The following is a 17511-nucleotide window of genomic DNA, read 5'->3' as shown; positions in this document are numbered from 1 at the left end:
TTTCTGGGCAACGGAAGAGGAAGACGACCGAAGGCGAAGCGCAGCGAGGCGGTGGCGGTGGACTTGTGCGAGTTTAGTCGCGCGACGACGACCATCATTCCCCCTGTCATCCACCCCCACGCGGCCACGGGCGCATCGGAGGAGTCATCATGAATCCATGGCGGGCACGTCATCACCTCCGCCGCGCCCGCGCCTACCTACCCACCACCCCGCCCCTCCCCCTCCCCCTCCCCGTCCTTTTCACCAATTTCCCTTCCTCCGCGCGGCACCCGTGACCCCCGCCCCCGCCCGCGGCCGCCCCTCACCGGCGGCTGACCGATTCCACATTTCTTTTCGAAAAACTAATCACGCGCTTGGAATCCGTTCCGCCCCCGCCCCGCGGGTCGCGTCGAGTCCCCCGCCGCCGCCGCCACCGCGGGGCTCGGCTCCTTCCGCGCAATTCCACCGGCGAAACAAGAGTGGAGCGCCGACTCGACAAGAGTCCCCCCCCCCCCCCCCCCCCACCCGGTCCCCGGTCACGGCCACGGCGCATCCCCGAACCCCGCGGTGCGCCGAGCTCCCGCGTCTCGCCCAAGCCCGCGCCCGCCAATGGACCGCCTCGCCTACGGCCTCGCCGCGGCGACCATCTCCGACCCCGCGGACCAGGGCGCCGCGGCCGCCGGAGGCGGGCCCAGCGCCGATTACCTCCTCAGCATCATGCGCTCCGTCGAGGGCGCCGACGCCACCATCCACAGCCAGGTGACCCGATTCGTACCATCCCCGCCTTCGCTTTCCCTGCGTCCGCGTCCCTCCGAACTCCGTCGCGTCTCCCCCCTAGCCCGCGGCTGTTTCGCTTCGTTTTTATTGTCGCAGCAGCTTTGTGCGAAATGTGTAAATATGTACCGGCTGGTTTTGAATTTTTGTGTATTTTTATTCCGTTTCAGATGGAAGAGAATAACCGCCTCAAGGAGGAGCTGTTGCGAAAAACACAACAGCTAGAGAGGATTGTAAGTCTATTTCTGTTTCATGCGGGAGTTTAGGCTTACCAGAGGCATATAGTTCTTCAGGCGGTGATCTCGTTCTACTGTTTCCCTCGTATTAAAATTGAAGCATGGCATGTACACGTGTTTTTGTTGAGATATATGCTCTAGCAGCTCTACTGAAAATTGTTACTGGCGAAAATTGAAGCTTACTATGAATTCTGTCAAGTTCCAACAGAGCAAAATCTCAACTGGATCTGTGGTTTATCATGGATCTTGAAACACCTTCCCCCTGTTCTCTTTTACTGAAACAGCAAAACGAATGTTTTCACTGCATGTTTTTTTTTTGGCATAAAGGATTAACACAATTGAGCTGTTTCTTCGACTGCAAAGTTTTGCATATGATACTTCCATTGAATAGAGCTTTGTGTACGGTTTATGTTTGTATTTGAAACACTAACATGCAGGTTGAGCAATTGCTCTGTTGTCCGCACTGTAACAGCATTGTCAACTTGTCTCATGAAATCATTATGAAAAAACACAACTCTTGCTTGACTTGTAACATTTAATATACTTCTGCGGGATATTTGTGGGCATCAAGCTTTTGTTTGAAAGGTGTACTTTATTTGGTTTCAGAGGGAAGATGCTACATCCCAAAGTTCTTCAAGTGGAGTAGGCCAAGATCGCAATTCTGTTGCTAATAAAATGGATGGCGCAAAGTCATTTGACAACGGCTCTTCAATAAATCCCCAAATTAGCTCAATTTATCCTCAAAATGGAAGTTTTGGAAGTAGAGAGCATCTGATTCAGGAAAGCATGAAACAGAAGTACGTTGACAGTCCCCAGGCTAACGGAGCTTTTAAAAGGTCATTAGGAGAACAGACTCCTGTTGACAATGGTGGCCCCTCACAGTTTTCCACTCCCTCATCTCGGTCCCTTTCTCCAAATAGGTAACTTTGCATATTTGATGTCATCTACATTCCTGCCTTGGGATGACCTTTTTGGATTTTTGGTTGTGTTGTAGTTATAAAAAAATCCTTCGCTTACAGGAACAGAAAAGATGGGGAGTATGAATCTAGGTTACTGACAGTTTCAGGGATCAATTCAAATATATCCTGGAAGCAGGTAAGTTAGTTATTGTGCAGCGTCATATGCATACCTATATCTTCTGTTTCTAACAAAGATATTTCCTACACAGGACCTTATTGTTAAGGTCAAAGAAGGCGAAGAAGAGATTAAACAATTAAAGAAGCATCTTGCTGACTACACTGTGAAGGTAATCATTTTTGCATGGAAAGGTCACTTGCGCTGTATTTTTCCTTTTCTATCTTCTATTGAGCACAAGCAATTCCTGACAGGAAGCCCAAATACTCACTGATAAATATATGTTGGAAAAACGGATTGCCTATATGCGTTTGGTAAGATGTTCATTATATCACAAGTCAATAATTCCTTGGAGCTAGTTTACCATCTAATCATGATAAATTGTTTTCAGGCATTTGATCAGCAGCAGCAAGATTTAGTTGATGCAGCATCAAAAGCTTTGTCATACAGGCAAGATATTATTGAGGAAAACATCCGTCTAACGTATGCATTGCAGGTAGCTTACTAGCTTTCGTGAGACATATCATGGGAATGATCAATGTATTATATCTCTGTCTGCACTCACAGTCTCACAGATATAATCATTTCAAGATTGCGACTGGTTTTACCATAATCATGTGAATAAAAATCTAATTACTTTCTTCATATAAGCTTGATGTTTCTTATGCAAATTTTCCATTATAAAACTAACTGTTTATTTGAAAATATCCTAAATGTTTACAAAAAGTGGTGGCGGCATGACTTTTTTTATGTAGCATGGAGCAAAATAGTTCGTTTGCCAGCAGTTCATGAATGTTCAATTTCATTTTCAGTGCTTACTTGAGTTTATACCATGGAACTGGTTCAAATTTCAATCCAGAATGCGACACATTCTCTTTTATTGCTTCATTGCAATACCTGAAGATAATTATGAAAAATGCAATTTCTTCTAGCTCCTTGGTGCTAAGATTCATTGTACTGTCTGTCCTAAGTACCTAAGGTAGACTATGTGCCATATGATTTCTTTTGAACAATTCTGTTGGTGCTTCTATAATTACTTCATAAGGACATTAGGTTAATAAACTCATTGCCATGACTGTGCATCCATTATAGGTTTGTTGAAGTATCACCTTAACATAAACTAGGTCCAGAGCTAGATTTGGCATCTAGATTCATACTATGTGTTGCAGTTATTTCATATGGGTTTAAGGTTTTTTTATGCAATACCCCATCCCATTAGTATTAATGTTGGCCCGTGTAGCCCCAGACCTTAGTGTAGTGGGATTAGTCCCTTTATGGAAAGTTTAGATAAGTTGGAGACAGCTTATGAGCCCTTGCGTTCCAAACATAGCACCTGCGCATTAACTCTTTTACACGAAGCAGGTACAAAAGTAGAGTTGCTATGCATACGAGGCTCCCCCTGTTGGTGGGTTGGGTTATAAGCGGATTTTGGGCACGGGGTGTTACAAGTGGTATCGGGGTGGGGTTGAGTGTTATAATGTTAGTACAAGTTTATCTGCTCTTAATAGTAATAATACCAGTTTATCTTGTATTGTGTTCATTGTTTGGATTTAGTGCTGAAAGATTAAAGGATACTAAGTTTTTGCTTATGTTACTGTCCAGGCAGCCCAACAAGAAAGATCAACTTTCATAGATTCTTTGCTACCTCTTCTGTCTGAATACGACAATCTCCAGCCTTCTGTTTTCGATGCCCAATCAATTGCCGGTAGTCTAAAGGTAAGTTCTGTTTTCTTGTATGTGCTGCGGCAAGTGAGCTGTCATTTAGCATGGACCTGATGACATGAACTGTTTATTACTTTATTATTGGATGCAAGGGAGAATCAGATTAAGGCTGAAATAATTTTATGTGCTATACATTTTTTTTCATTGTACAAAGTAATCAACAAACATAACATGCCATGCCAATGTTAATTATGGATAAAGCAACCTGAACTCATTAACATTTATAACCTGTTATCAAATTGCTTAATATATTGATGCACAGCTCTCCTGCGCGTTCGTGAAAAAAAAATTGTTATCAGATTGCTTCAACATTGTACCTAGTTCTATTGAAGCTGTAAAGCCTGCATCTTAGCTAACTATTTTTTAAATGTGTGCTCCTTTCCCCTGTAGGTTTTGTTTAAGCATATGCAGGAACAACTTATTGTTACTGAGGTAAGCCACACTAAGCTGCTGAAAACATGCATTTACTCTCTGAACATCATGTCATACTGCAATCAGTAGTGAGCTTGTCATGCTTGCAGAGCTTACTGCTAATATTTTTCTTACAGAAATCTGAAGTTGCCTTGTATGCAAACTTGGATGGTGCAGGAGAAATTAAGGGAGTCACAGTACCAAATTACTCCATGGCATACCGAATTGTCGAATAGTACCAGCCATCCTGTACCTACTGATCCTCCTGCTGGAAAAGTAATGGTGAGTATGAATCTTTAGTTGAATACTCATCCATTATTCTTTGCACTCATGCTTCCCATTCACATGCTTCTATACCTTTACTTTGTCAGAGAAAAAACAGCCTTGATATTGTTCACCAGACAGCATATCCTCATGTACAATCGCCAATGTCTTCCCCAGTTCAAGCTAGAGGTGGTTGGGGTGCATTTGGTAACAAAAACCATCAAGTTATTCCAAGTGAGGTTCCTACAAGAAATGCTGAACATGATGACATGGGAGGGAACTCTCTTTCAAGCAGGTAGTGTCTTTAAGGGATTATTAGAATAATGTACCCAATTACTTTTGTTTCTCTACCGGTATTAGTCATCTCTTGAGCATGCTAAAGTTATGAACATTTCTCTTTCCCGTTCATGTTTTTGTTATACTATTTTGGTAAACATTGACTGTTCTTACATAATATTTAGGGGCTGTTTGTTTCCCGGGACTAAAGTTTAGTCTCTATCACATCAAAGAGAATCTTTCTATTTAAAAATATTAAATAAAATCTATTCATAATTTTTTTTGACAGATGAGTGCTAATTCACGAGATGAATCTAATGAGTCTAATTAATCCATAATGTGCAACAGTGATGCTACAGTAACCATCCGCTAATTATGGATTAATATACCTTATTAGATTCGTTTCGCAGTTTAGCCCTAGGGTTCTGCAATTAGTTCTATAATAAAATTTTAATTAATACTTTTAAATAGCAAGATTCTCTTTGATATGACAAGGACTAAAGTTTAGTCCCTGGATCCAAACACCACCTTAGGAAACCATCTCGCTTAGTTCCAAATATAAAATATTCTATTTTATTTACCCTGTTTGGATAGCTGATCGACTGACCAAACTGGCTCTTCCACATCCTCTTTCTTGCCCTCGCTGTGACAAAGATGAGGAAACTATCCAACATATACTGATCTCATGTGTGGTTTCTAAACAACTTTGGTTTATCATCCTACACCAACTTTCCTTGCTGGCAGTGGCTCCACAGCCGGACAATAAGTTTCTCTAGGTGGTGCAAGGATTTGAAACAGGTCGAAAGCAACTCAAGGAGTTTAATTTGTTGATCATCATAGTTGCTTGGGAAATTTGGAAATACAGGAACTACTGTGTTTTTTCTGGTGTCAATCCTGATGTGGCTACTGTAGTAAGGGCTGTGACAGATCAATGCATATTGTGGTGTGCTGCTGGTTTCAAGGACCTCCAGGGTCTAGTTGATTGATAGTCTAAGGGTTTGCGAATGTTTTATATTTCTGTGTCTTGTGGTGTGGTCTGGTGTAGTGTTGTGCTTGATCTCTATTCTTCTTTAATGAAATGACACGCAGCTCTCCTGCGCTTTCGAGAAAATAATATTCTATTATCTTGTGGTATTACTAGAATGCTTAACACAATATGAATTTTTATAATTTTCAGAAACCAATTTAGGACAGACGTTCCTGCTCAAGTATCTCAAGGTGATTCTCATGCTGTCCGTTTTCACGAGACCCCGAGTCAGAACTCACCATTCAGTAGAAATGACGTACTGGATAGTTTAGAGAGTGCTGAAGTTCAAAACACTCAAGAACCTTCTACTCGATGGGGTCCTGGGGACTCACCAAATTTGGCATCTGGCCTTGTGGACGCAAACCCTTCATATCCTTATCTTCCTACAGTCCTTGAGGAGCCTGGTTCTTCTTTCTCTGAGGGTAACTACTATTCCATTAAGTTGATATTGTTTAAGACTAAATAAGTCGTATACTACCGATATATGCATGTTATGAATATGCAGCTGCAGATGATGATCCATTGCCAGGTATAGAAGGGCTTCGAATCACAGGTGAAGCTTTTCCTGGACGAGAACTTCTAGCAAGTGGGTACCCCATCAATGGTACCACCACTTGTAATTTTGAGGTGTGCTTCAAGTTCTTGTCGATCCACATTCTGAATAGGGAAATAAATGTTCTTGCTCGCCACTAAAGTTGTGAGTTTCAAATTTTTCAACATAGTTTCACTTATTGCAAATTATTTGTGTCTGCAGTGGGTGCGCCATTTAGAAGATGGTTCTGTAAATTTCATAGAGGGTACCATTTCTCTTTTCTTCCCTTTTTGTGCTGATACACTATAAGTGTGTTTATGCTCTGTTACCTTGTTGCTTTAACTAGGATGTCATGATGTCTCAATGAATTTGATTTTTATTTATTTTTGTTTATATAGGAGCAAGGCAGCCTAGCTATGTTGTTACAGCCGATGATGTGGACACTTTACTAGCCATTGAAGTCCAGCCCCTAGATGATAGGAAAAGAAAGGTACTTATTGTCATGTGATTGATCTTTCTTTTTCGGGAATATGCAGGAGAGGTGCAAATATTTGTATTAAGAGGATAACGGAGTTCTACAATGTGAGACTTTAAGTCTTGCAGGCCCTGGCTGCAGTTACATTATGCTACTATGCTAGGAAAGAGGACAACCATTTAAAGAAAAGAAACAGCTATCATGGTAAAAACACGTGTCCAAAGGCACGTGCCCAAAGGTCTGCTGGGCATTTGTTACCTGCCTTGGTGACATGACAGATTAGTATGTGGAGATCTGGCATGATTGATCCTTATACTACAATGCTGTACTTCTTTCCAAAAATTTGGGAATTTGGGGGCTAGATATTTGTATACCATTTGTATGATAGCAATTCCAGTGCTATGCTGATTTCTAAATTTTGGCAATAGAATCCAATAATATCACAAGAAATGATCAAAATAATTCTAGGAGATGGGTATTGGATGTAGGGACCCTAATGCAAAATTTCATCTCTTACCCCCACCAATATGACTAAAGGGCGAAAATATCATGGCATCTAGCCTTTAAAAATCAGAGCTGCCTCCCTTTTCTACTTTGTTAGGTCCCAGATCTGACGGTAGGTCAGTAGGGTGCTCTGACCACTTCTGCCATTGTAGTCAATACTGATACCATTATTTTCCTCTCCGTTCACACATCAGAGCAGAATGCACAAATAATTTCAGACGAAATCTGATGTGCAATTTTCTGGTGAGCAATGGATATACCGTTTACATTTGGTATTGTGAAAAAAGATTTCATGGGTATACCCTGTTTCTGAGAAATAGTACTTAGAAACTAATCTGGTGTGTTAGCGGATAATCTTTATTTTCGTCATAACCCAAGGGTTGCAGTGAAAGTTTCCGTTGATTTACAGAATCACACTTGCATTTGAATAACTGAGTTATTGGATTTTCTGGTGAAAGTAATTTTTTTCTTTAAAGTTTACTCACCAATATGTTATGTCAAATGAGTTAAGAACCTAAGATATGATGCAAAGTTAAATGCTTTGTAGAAATCAGAAAATTGACTTTCTTCTATCACTTCTAGTATTAATTTTTCTTGAAATATTCTATTTCCTGTTGCAGGGGGAATTTATCAAGGTTTTTGCTAACGAGCAAAAAAAAATTTCATGTGGTGAGTATTAGAAACTGTGAATTGTGATTATGTTATTCACTCTTACACTTCAGTGTTTTTCAAACAAAGTGCAACTTGAAAGAACTTGGGCGCTAGGGTTCACATTTTTTAAGCTTCAATGATGCATTCAGCGTTGTTGGACGCTCATGAGATGGTACAGATACCTGAGATAATGCAGTAGTTCCTTAGCTATTTCATTTTGGATTCAACTTTAGTAGAAAGTAAATGTTTCGGTGCTTGGTCAAATGCTGGCAGAGCTCGTGTATACTAAGCCAATGTGTTGGTGCAGTCGATCTGCGTTGAACTATAACAAACTAATGGTATTTTGGCCAGTTTGAAGATCGCCAAAGACACTGTTTGATCTCCTTGTATTCCTTAATTCCCAAGAACACTGGCCATTATTGATGCTCCAAGTGTCCATTTTTTATAGGGTGTAACTTGACTTGGCACGGTCATCTAAGCTGAATTTTGATCATAAATTTCTCTAGTTGTATTGTTGCTAGTTACATAATCATAATCATAGGAATGTAAATTCAAATGTGATTCCAGTGTTACCACTTTTGTATCACTTGACTCATGTATAGCTTGCATAATTGTTGGTCAAAAGTTACGAAGTTTGAATTTTGAAATGTATGCATGCCTTGTTATTTTGGATGGAGTACCTAGATAATAATATAGCAGCACCATTGCATAATTTGTTTCTAAATTGAGCAACCATCTTTGATGCAGATCCTGAAACAAAGGAGCTTATTAAGAAAACTCTTGAAATTGGGCACATGACCTATGAAGTCCAAGTTCAACTGCCTGTATGCTGTCTATCATTTTCAGTTACTCATTCCCATAGCAAAAGTATTCTTGTTACTTCCAATGTCATGCAACTATCTGAAGTATCGAATTCTCCAACAGCAGGTCAGATTTTTAGACATGTGGGAACCAGCTGTTTTAGCAATAAAGAGGGAAGGTTACAGCATTAAATGTAATGGGCAGCGTGGTGTTGTTATCACAGAGAAATTTCAGGAAGCAACTGCTGTAAGTCCCTACTCTTTAACATAAGTCATTTCAGGAAATGGGCTGCTGTATGTGCTTGTGTTTGCAATTATAATTTACTTTATTTTAACCAGTGTGGGTTGACACTGTTTTTTTAGGAGAAAGGTTATCACAATTCTGTTTTGCATTTGAAGTTTCTACATTATCACCTTTTTAAACCCACTCCCTCCTCTCAACTGTCTTTGAAACTGCTTCAATTTCACATATTTGATTTTAACCTGTGCATGCATAGTATATGCTTATGCAGTGCAGTTTACAACAAATCTTGTAATACCTTATGTCTTTACTCAGATTAAGATTCCATATGGGCATCAAACGGAGTTTTCGATTATATCTGTTGATGGTGTTGATTATAATCTGAAGCCAGCAGAAAATACACTGTGAGTACCAAATGAGGCTTCTGCTTGCTTCAGTTACTAGCAGTGAAATTTTTGATAAATGGCTAAATATGTTAGCACCAGTGATCTCTGCTGTTTGAACCAAAAATAACTACATGCATCATCACTTCAATTGGCCCTGTTGAAACTCCTCTTTCCATTTCCTTTAGTATCGGAAGTGTGGCAGTCTAGAACCCTATACCTCCCTTTTGATTAGGATATCTGGAAATTTCACTCGAATTTCCTTGGCTCTCGGAGTAATCCACTAGATAATCTCTTTATGCTTTACATAGCAAAAAATATCTTGCTGAACATAAATCATGTACTTTTTTTTTGAACCGACATAAATCATGTACTGCTTATATTGTTTCATGTTTTAACTTTGCAGGTTGCGGGATACCATTGTTCTTGTATTAAGATTGTTCAAAAATATGGTATGAACTATCTCTTGTACAAGGCATAGCATATCAGCATCCTATCTTTAATCTAATCTTCATTCACCAATAGTAAGTGGGTGTCATGAGCTTGTGAACCCACTTTAATGAAACCAATAGTATTTTTTTATAGTGAGAAAGGCCCATTATCATCCTTAACTTTGTCCTTCATTCATTTTGAACATTGAGCTAGAAAACTGCACTTTACAACCTCAAACTCCCAAACTATTTTGTTTGCCCCCTAGAACAATGAGTACTTGCAAATGCCTCAGCACCAGGGTAACACACGACCCTCCTAATCCAACCAAGATGGCTTTTTATGACACGTGGTGTCCAAGTCAGCCAGAAATTGCCCTTGTTATTAGCATGTTTGATGGCACAGCAATCTCTTCTGCTCTAAAACATTACTAGTTAACTGTGAAACAATTAGTGCTTGCCCCTAGCAGTGACTGTGTTTCTTAAAACCTGCAACGTGACAGATGATTTTGTTGGCTAGCAACATGCCCAGTCAGTTACGGCGGTATCTTGCTTAATACCTGCTAAGATACTACTCAAATAAATTGTGTAAATTTCTTGAAGCAGCATGTTTTCAGAGAATTTGTTCATCTACAATTTAGGGTATGCACTTACGGCATAAATGATTGACTGGCATGTTACTCCCTTTGCATGCACATCTCACATCTGCTTGTTGTCTCAGCACTAACGCTCAACATCTGACCTTCGCAGGCTGTTGAGAGGAGAAGAGGAAGAAAGAAGGGCCTTTTCTTCAAGTAGACCCTTGTATTTATGCTTCTTCTAGTGTATGTAGCATGTCGATTGAAAGGTGCGGCGTACATGTTAGTGCTGTGTTTTGTCTGTTGTAAAGTTCGACACACGGTTTTGCTGTAAACTAACTAAAGCACTCAACAACCCATGTTTATAATATCTTTTTGTGGCCTCTCTGAAGATGCAAGAGTTCTATCATTGCGGGTGCAGCTCGCTGTTTACCTTCCAGGTTTCGATAGAAAATAAAACTACTCTAATGTGATGGACTAAAAAAGAGGGTCCCCGAAGATGCTCTGCAGAATTGATCTATGTGAAGATGAGTAACCTACACAGCTACACCTGGTGCCCCGCCTAGTCCTCAGGGCTGGGCAGATCCTGCATATCTCGGTGAAGATGCTCTGCAGAGATGGCAGCGTGGAGATGAGGTCCCCTTGGCTGGCTGGCTCACCTCCGACGGTCCGAGGAATAGCTATGATCTATTTCTAGGATGTAACTAGGACTAGGATGGGCGTGCTTTGCCACATACTACTATGGGAGCGGTCCAGGTCTGCGTCCTGACGTGACACTGATCAAGCCAGAAATGCAATCACCCACGTCAATGATGCAATCATGTGTGGGCAGACTGGTGAGGATCCTTTTTTTCTTTCCTTTTGAATTGGATTGTTCAGAATCAATCTTTTGGTGCGTGAAGTCCTGTTCCCGTCTCTTGTTTGCGTGTATTATACACGGTCAAACGAGTCATGTATTTCGCATTTTTCTTTCGGTGCAAAGTGCGTGTCGTTTTCTGATGGTTCCCTTCCGAATTCCGATCCATGGGACTACTGTTCAGTCCCGTCCACACAGGTGCACAGTGTTCCAGTGACTTGAGCACAGAATGTGAAGTCACTTAAACAAAAAGGCTAAAAAGTGAAAGTTAACTGCGCCGTGTTTACATGTTGAAAAAAACATGTAGAGGTTCACACTCACCCCGTTCGCTGTGCTGGTGCTGGAGGCTGCTACTAGAATGGTGTGAGAGAAAAACATTATTGACTGGTTGGTGGCTGGAGGCTGCTGCTAGAGTGATGTGAGAGAAAAACACTATTGACTGGCTCAGCAGCGCAGCGAACGGGGTGACTGCCAAGTGCCAACGTTGGCTGCACTGAACACGGACGTGAGACAGGATAGACTATGCATACACACAAGGAGACACACAAACACAAGGAGAAGCGTGAGGATTTTCTCCACAGCTGGACCTCCGCGGAGAGTCACACTGATGCAAAGTACTGGCAAATAGTCTGCATGAGAGACGACAAATAAAGGTGATTAAGAAAGATGCGTCCGTACGTGACCGCTCACGTGAACTTTCAGACCCGTCGCTACCTGCCCATGCTGCTGCTACTGTACCATTGCTGACCTATCCCACACATGTTTTACATGTTGTGACCTGATCAGGAAGAGCTGTACGTACGCAAATTAAAAGACCACTTAGACTAAAGATTACTCGTACTAAACTAATGGACTTATTTTTATTATTAATATTATTACTTCTGTATATAACTTTAATCAAAATTCAAACTGTTTGAGTTATTGAAAAACAAGAATTGCATTCTTTTGTGAATTTTTGTGAAAGGAGGGAGTACTCATTAATGTTAAGCACCAACAGTCTTTTCTGTCGGGTAAGGAAGTCGTCGGAAAGAGATGGAAAGTATCGTCAAGGACATGGACGACGTGACATGCTCATCAAGGGACAAGTGTGAATCGACCTGCGCATGTCCACATCGTAGGGTTGATGTGTCCATGCATGGGAGGAACATGGATGGAGCTCTATTATTATTTTTTAATAGGATGGAGCTCTATCATACCACAGCAAGGCTTTCTTTATCTTTTTACTGCTGAGTAAATTTTTATTACAGTTTTGTGCGTGTTTAATTTGGGTCTTGTTTAGTTGCAAACTTCAAAATTCCAAAACTATCACATCGAATGAGAATCTTACATATATGGTGTATTAAATCTAGACCAAATAAAAAAAATTGCATAGTTTGTGTAAATTACGAGACGAATATAATGAGCCTAGTTAGATCATGATTAGACACTAAATTGCTACAGTAAACATGTGCTAATAACAGATTACTTAGTCTTAATAAATTCGTCTCATAGTTTACACACTAGTTTTATAATTAGTCTATTTAGTACTTCAAATATGAAAAAATTCTACTTTAGAAACTTTACGGGCGCATCTAAACAAAGCTTTGATATATATTCTCAGGAGACGGGAGCGAGGGCCATGTAATCCTTCTACCGTTGGTATTTCCTCTGATTTTTCCTCTTATCTTAAGAAGCGGCAGAAAGGGAAGGACGAAAGAACTGAAATTGCAGCCGCGCGGGTCCATTCGAGTGGGAGGAACGGAAAATGGCAGGTCCTTCGTTAAAAAAAGAAAAAGAAAATGGCAGGTCCATTCTGGTGCAGTTGTCTCCCTTGCGCTCGAAGCTCAATTGACTACAGTCAAATGGTTAGAGCATCTCCAGCAGTTTGGCAAATCGAGTTGTCATCTTTGATTTTTGGCAAAAACGTTAAAAATACTCCTCCAACAGTTTGGCAAAAGACTTGACAATTTTTGGCAACTTGGGAAAAACCAGTCTCCAGCGCGTAAATATACGCGCGCGGCGCGAGATTGGCATCGTGGTTTCTAGTCAGGTGGGAGGGTGAAAAAAGAAATAAATAACAGAGAAGGGTTCCTGATTTAAATTTTCAAGAGGTGGAAGGGCATAAATATAATTTTGTTTCTCTCTCAGGGTTCCTGATGTAAGTTAGATCTGGATTTGGCAAGTGAATTATGCCAAACTGTTGGAGATAACCTCTTTTTTTACTTGGCATATCTTTTTAGAAGTTGGCAAAACACAAGATATGCCAAGTAAAATATGACAAACTCTTGGAGATGCTCTTACGTGTTTCCTCCTGCATCCAAGCGTGGGACCCACATGGCAGTTGGCACTCTTTTGGGCGGTGAGTATTTAGGAAACGCCATCTATTACTTTCCTCGGAACTCCGATCCTTGTTGCTAAATTTACAGTGGCTATGATAAGATATGTGTGAAAACCCGATCCAGAACTTAATAGGATTAATATGATACTCATATCAACAAGTTATAATTTTTTTCCAAAAGCTAATCTCCAAAGAACTCTGAGGTTAAGCGTGCTTGGTCTGGAGCAATTTGAGGATGGGTGACCGACTGAGAAGTTCTTCCCGAGTGCACACGAGTAGGTTAAGCGTGCTTGGTCTGGAGCAATTTGAGGATGGGTGACCGACCGGAAAGTTCTTCCCGCGTGCACACGAGTGAGGACAAAGTGTGCAGAAAAGACTTGTGTTGGTCTGTGAGGACAGTCTATGTTATAGAAAACTGCCAGATGTAAGCAGGAGCGGGAGCGGGCCCGGCCTCGGGGAGGCGGGATGTTACAATATGGTACGATGATGGGTTACTTCTTTAATCCACTACTACCCGCCAATAAAAATGCATTTGTAGAGACGGGTGATGGTGTCATCTGACCCTACAAATGCTAAATGGTGGCATTTTTAGTGTTGGATTATGGTATAGCCCGCCCCTAAAAATTGTCCTATGCAAAAAAAAATTATAACTTTTTCGTATGAGCTCGGTTCAAGTCAAACTTTATATTAAAATTATAGAGAATGAAAAGGTTTAAAACTTTGTAGTTGACTTTTTCATTTAAGATCATTTAGTGGTGCAAAAAATTATTATAAGTTCTCCAATAGCTAACTATATGGCATCTCATATAACTCAAGTCATACTTTGAGGTTTCCACAATCTTAACCTTTATATACACTGAAATATAGTTGACATATTTTTTTTGTTTGTATAGTTCACAATAACTATAGTGTAGAAGTTTTACCTTTTTATTTCATTTGCTATATATAAATATTTAAATAAATTTTTGAATAAAGTAGAAAATATTTTTAGAGGTGGGTGATGGCGTCACCCGCCCCTACAAATCAATTTCATAGTTCATATAAAAAAATAGCATACCCTATAAAATCACAAGTGACTATGTAGTGTGGTTGTAAGGAAGGTACCCGTGAGGCGTGTGCATATCTCGTCAAAAAAATTGTACCTTGATAAGAGAGGGGCTAGTGGTGGTGGCCGGTTTGCAAAGATAATAAACCTTTTTTTTTACTTTGCTGTTTCAAGTTTTTTTTCCTAATTTTTTAATATTATGGAAAATGATTTGTATGGACAGGCCATAGGCTCACCAGCGATAGCTGTGAGAACTAGGAGCGGGTATTGCACTTATTTCTAAAAATATATTTTTATCTGCCCCTACAAATATTTTTTTACTAGTGATCCTAAATTATGAGTTGTTTTGATTTTTCTAGATGCATAATTTTTATTATAAATATAATTGTATCTGTGATCGATCTTAACCATCTTATGCGAACAGTGGTTAGGAATATGGACAATTGAAGTCAAAGGCATCATGTATGTGCTAACGCCAAACCAGCCACCGATCATTATTGCTCTCTTTTCCATACCCATCCACACTACTGTATGTGTAGAGTCGATTATACCCACATCAACCCCTTTTTTTTCCCAACAACTGTATGTAGGTGTACCTCTAACCATCATCACCTAGGCCATTATCAGTATCATGTATGTGAGCATGTGGCAAGTGGCAACTCGATCTGAACACTTTTGTTCATCATCAAGTACAGTCTACACAGTCGTCCACTAAAATGGTGCGACAAATTGGGAAAGAGCCGGAGGTAGGGCACACAAACCTTTTGTTTGAACAGAAAAATTGGGCATCCGACTAGTAGGCAATAACAAATTGCCATGATGGTTTCAGCTGCTAAACGTTGCTGGGGATAGATCACAGATTTGACCTGCAAGTTTTGTAATCCCCAAGATCCAGTGAGGATCAGACACGTACTCACGTTGTCTTGTCAGGTAGCGGAAATACGCATGTGTCTCGGCGTGTGCTGGACGGGGACCACGCTGGGCTCGTCCACATTGCACGGTGGTCCTGGCTATTGCTGTGGCTCGACGCTAGCCGCCTAGGCCGATGGGTACTTTACTCGCAAATGTTAGGAGTAGCTCTGGTTAATTGCAGTTAAATTATTGTATAAAGTTCAATAATTATTTTTAGTTGAATAATTTTTTTTGCGAGTATGGTTGAATAATTTTTATATTGCTAGAATAATTAAAAAATTATTTCGAAATAAATTTGACTGAATTACATATGTGGATTAATTTGTTGAGCTAATTTAGGTAAAAAAAGAACTGAAGTGGGGAAGAGGCGGATGCGATGGAGCAGCTGGGGGTAACGCGCGTTACCCGCAGTAGCCCCCTACTTTCCTTGGCTAGGGGTAGATAGATAGTGAGCTGTGATCGTCTAATTGCGATCCCTTGTCTTGCCCTGAGAGGAAGTCTTAACGAAATTAAACAGACTCACGAATAAAACGGATTATTAATAAACTACAAAAAATCTTATGAAAATTTGCGATGGCCGGGATATATGCGTATGGTCCTCCGTTGCATAGCATAGGTACGGTGGCTTGTGTCATAAGTAATTTATATTACATGCCACCTCCGCTCAAACATACTAGTTGTAGAAAATTTCAGACACATTGCTCATTCAAAGAAATTACTTTTATATCTAATTGTGATTGAAAACTGTGTTATTTATTTGATTTTCTAGATCCTCAATGAATGCATATGTATTGAAGTTAGAAAAGTAATATCTATTAAATATTTGATTGACTCTATGTGTCTTCCTATGCAATATTTTCTTAGTACTAGGTATTACTTTAATGTGGATATCTCATCATTACAAACTAAAACTACACTTTATGGGACCAAATTTGAATGCTAAAACTACACTCTTCTCTTCGTGGAATAGAGGTACTAAGGTGTTCTGAAGTTTTTAGGACAGATTATGACTATGTAAAAAAAACTCCCCTATCCCTAATTATTAAACATTTTATTTGGGTAACTAAATATGTGCTAATTAAAGTAGAATGTCTTTTTCCATGCACCTCTCCCACGTGCACTTCTTCCTACATGGCCGCATGCACATCTTTTATTTCTATTGGAGAAGACCCGAAAAAGACACTACTATAAAAAAATATCTACTGCAACCTTTAAAAATGGCCTCAAAGGCGGCACAATTTTTAACCACCTCAGTTAATACCCATCAATAACCGAGGCGGTTAAAAAAAACCGTGTCGCAAAATAGATTAACCAAGACAGTTGTCTTATTTACTGAGACAATTAAAAATACCCGCCTCCGTTAATTATTTACGGAGGTGGACAAGTATAAGGCGTCCGCCTCCAAAAAACAGGCGCAGTCCACATCCCACTACCGCACTCAACTATATAACAAAATGCTAACCCTAACCCACTCGCTCCACTCTCTTCCTCCCACACTCCCCATCCTGCACCCCTCCATATCCTCTCCGCCTCTCCGCTGACGATGGCAGGCGGCGGCCGCGGAAAGGTGGTGCACAGGCGAGCGGCGGCGCCGGCCAGATCCGCCCCCCTCGCTGCATGCCGAGTGGGCGGAAGGCGGTGTGCGGAAGGTGGCGCGCGGGTGGACGGCAACGCACGGGCTTGAGGTGGTTGGGCGGCAACACCAGTCAGATCTGCCCCCCCTCCTTCTCTCTCTCTTTCACTGGAGGAGGCGCGGACGGTGGCGGCGCGCGCGCGGCGACGGACAGATGGGGGGCGGGCGACCGCTGAGGCCGGATCCAGAGGCTACACGTGGCGGCAATGGGCTTGGCAGGCTCTCGATGGGCTCAGCGCAGGCTTTTTTTTTAAAGTTGATTAACTGAGACGGGTAACAAACCGCCTCAAAAATACTCTATTTACTATAATGTTACCTCTGAGGCGGTTTTGTTGCCGCCTCGAAAAATTAAATTTGTCCACCTCGGTAAAGATTATATTTGAGAATGAAGAG

General features: G+C 40.9%; 1 protein-coding gene across 4 annotated transcripts; it reads left to right on the top strand.

Moving 5' to 3' along the window:
* The first annotated feature begins 255 nt into the window (after nucleotides 1-255).
* On the top strand, nucleotides 256-10753 carry LOC120706252. 4 transcript variants are annotated; one of them, XM_039990843.1, is made up of 21 exons: nucleotides 256-738; nucleotides 924-986; nucleotides 1596-1909; nucleotides 2009-2084; nucleotides 2158-2235; nucleotides 2318-2377; nucleotides 2455-2559; nucleotides 3666-3779; nucleotides 4176-4217; nucleotides 4374-4478; nucleotides 4568-4755; nucleotides 5914-6185; nucleotides 6269-6390; nucleotides 6518-6560; nucleotides 6694-6785; nucleotides 7895-7943; nucleotides 8673-8749; nucleotides 8850-8972; nucleotides 9282-9370; nucleotides 9756-9801; nucleotides 10528-10753. In XM_039990843.1, the coding sequence occupies exons 1-21, from the start codon at nucleotides 589-591 to the stop codon at nucleotides 10573-10575; spliced, it is 2256 nt and encodes a 751-aa protein (XP_039846777.1). In that variant the 5' UTR covers nucleotides 256-588; the 3' UTR covers nucleotides 10576-10753. The 4 variants fall into 4 exon arrangements, with proteins under 4 accessions (XP_039846777.1, XP_039846780.1, XP_039846778.1 ...); XM_039990846.1 differs by having other exon boundaries at nucleotides 495-738; nucleotides 1984-2084; XM_039990844.1 differs by having other exon boundaries at nucleotides 589-738; nucleotides 8853-8972.
* The last annotated feature ends 6758 nt before the right edge of the window (nucleotides 10754-17511 follow it).

The sequence above is a fragment of the Panicum virgatum genome, chromosome 5K (assembly GCF_016808335.1).
Source record: "Panicum virgatum strain AP13 chromosome 5K, P.virgatum_v5, whole genome shotgun sequence".
NCBI lineage: Eukaryota > Viridiplantae > Streptophyta > Magnoliopsida > Poales > Poaceae > Panicum > Panicum virgatum.
This window is presented reverse-complemented; position numbering and strand designations above follow the sequence as displayed.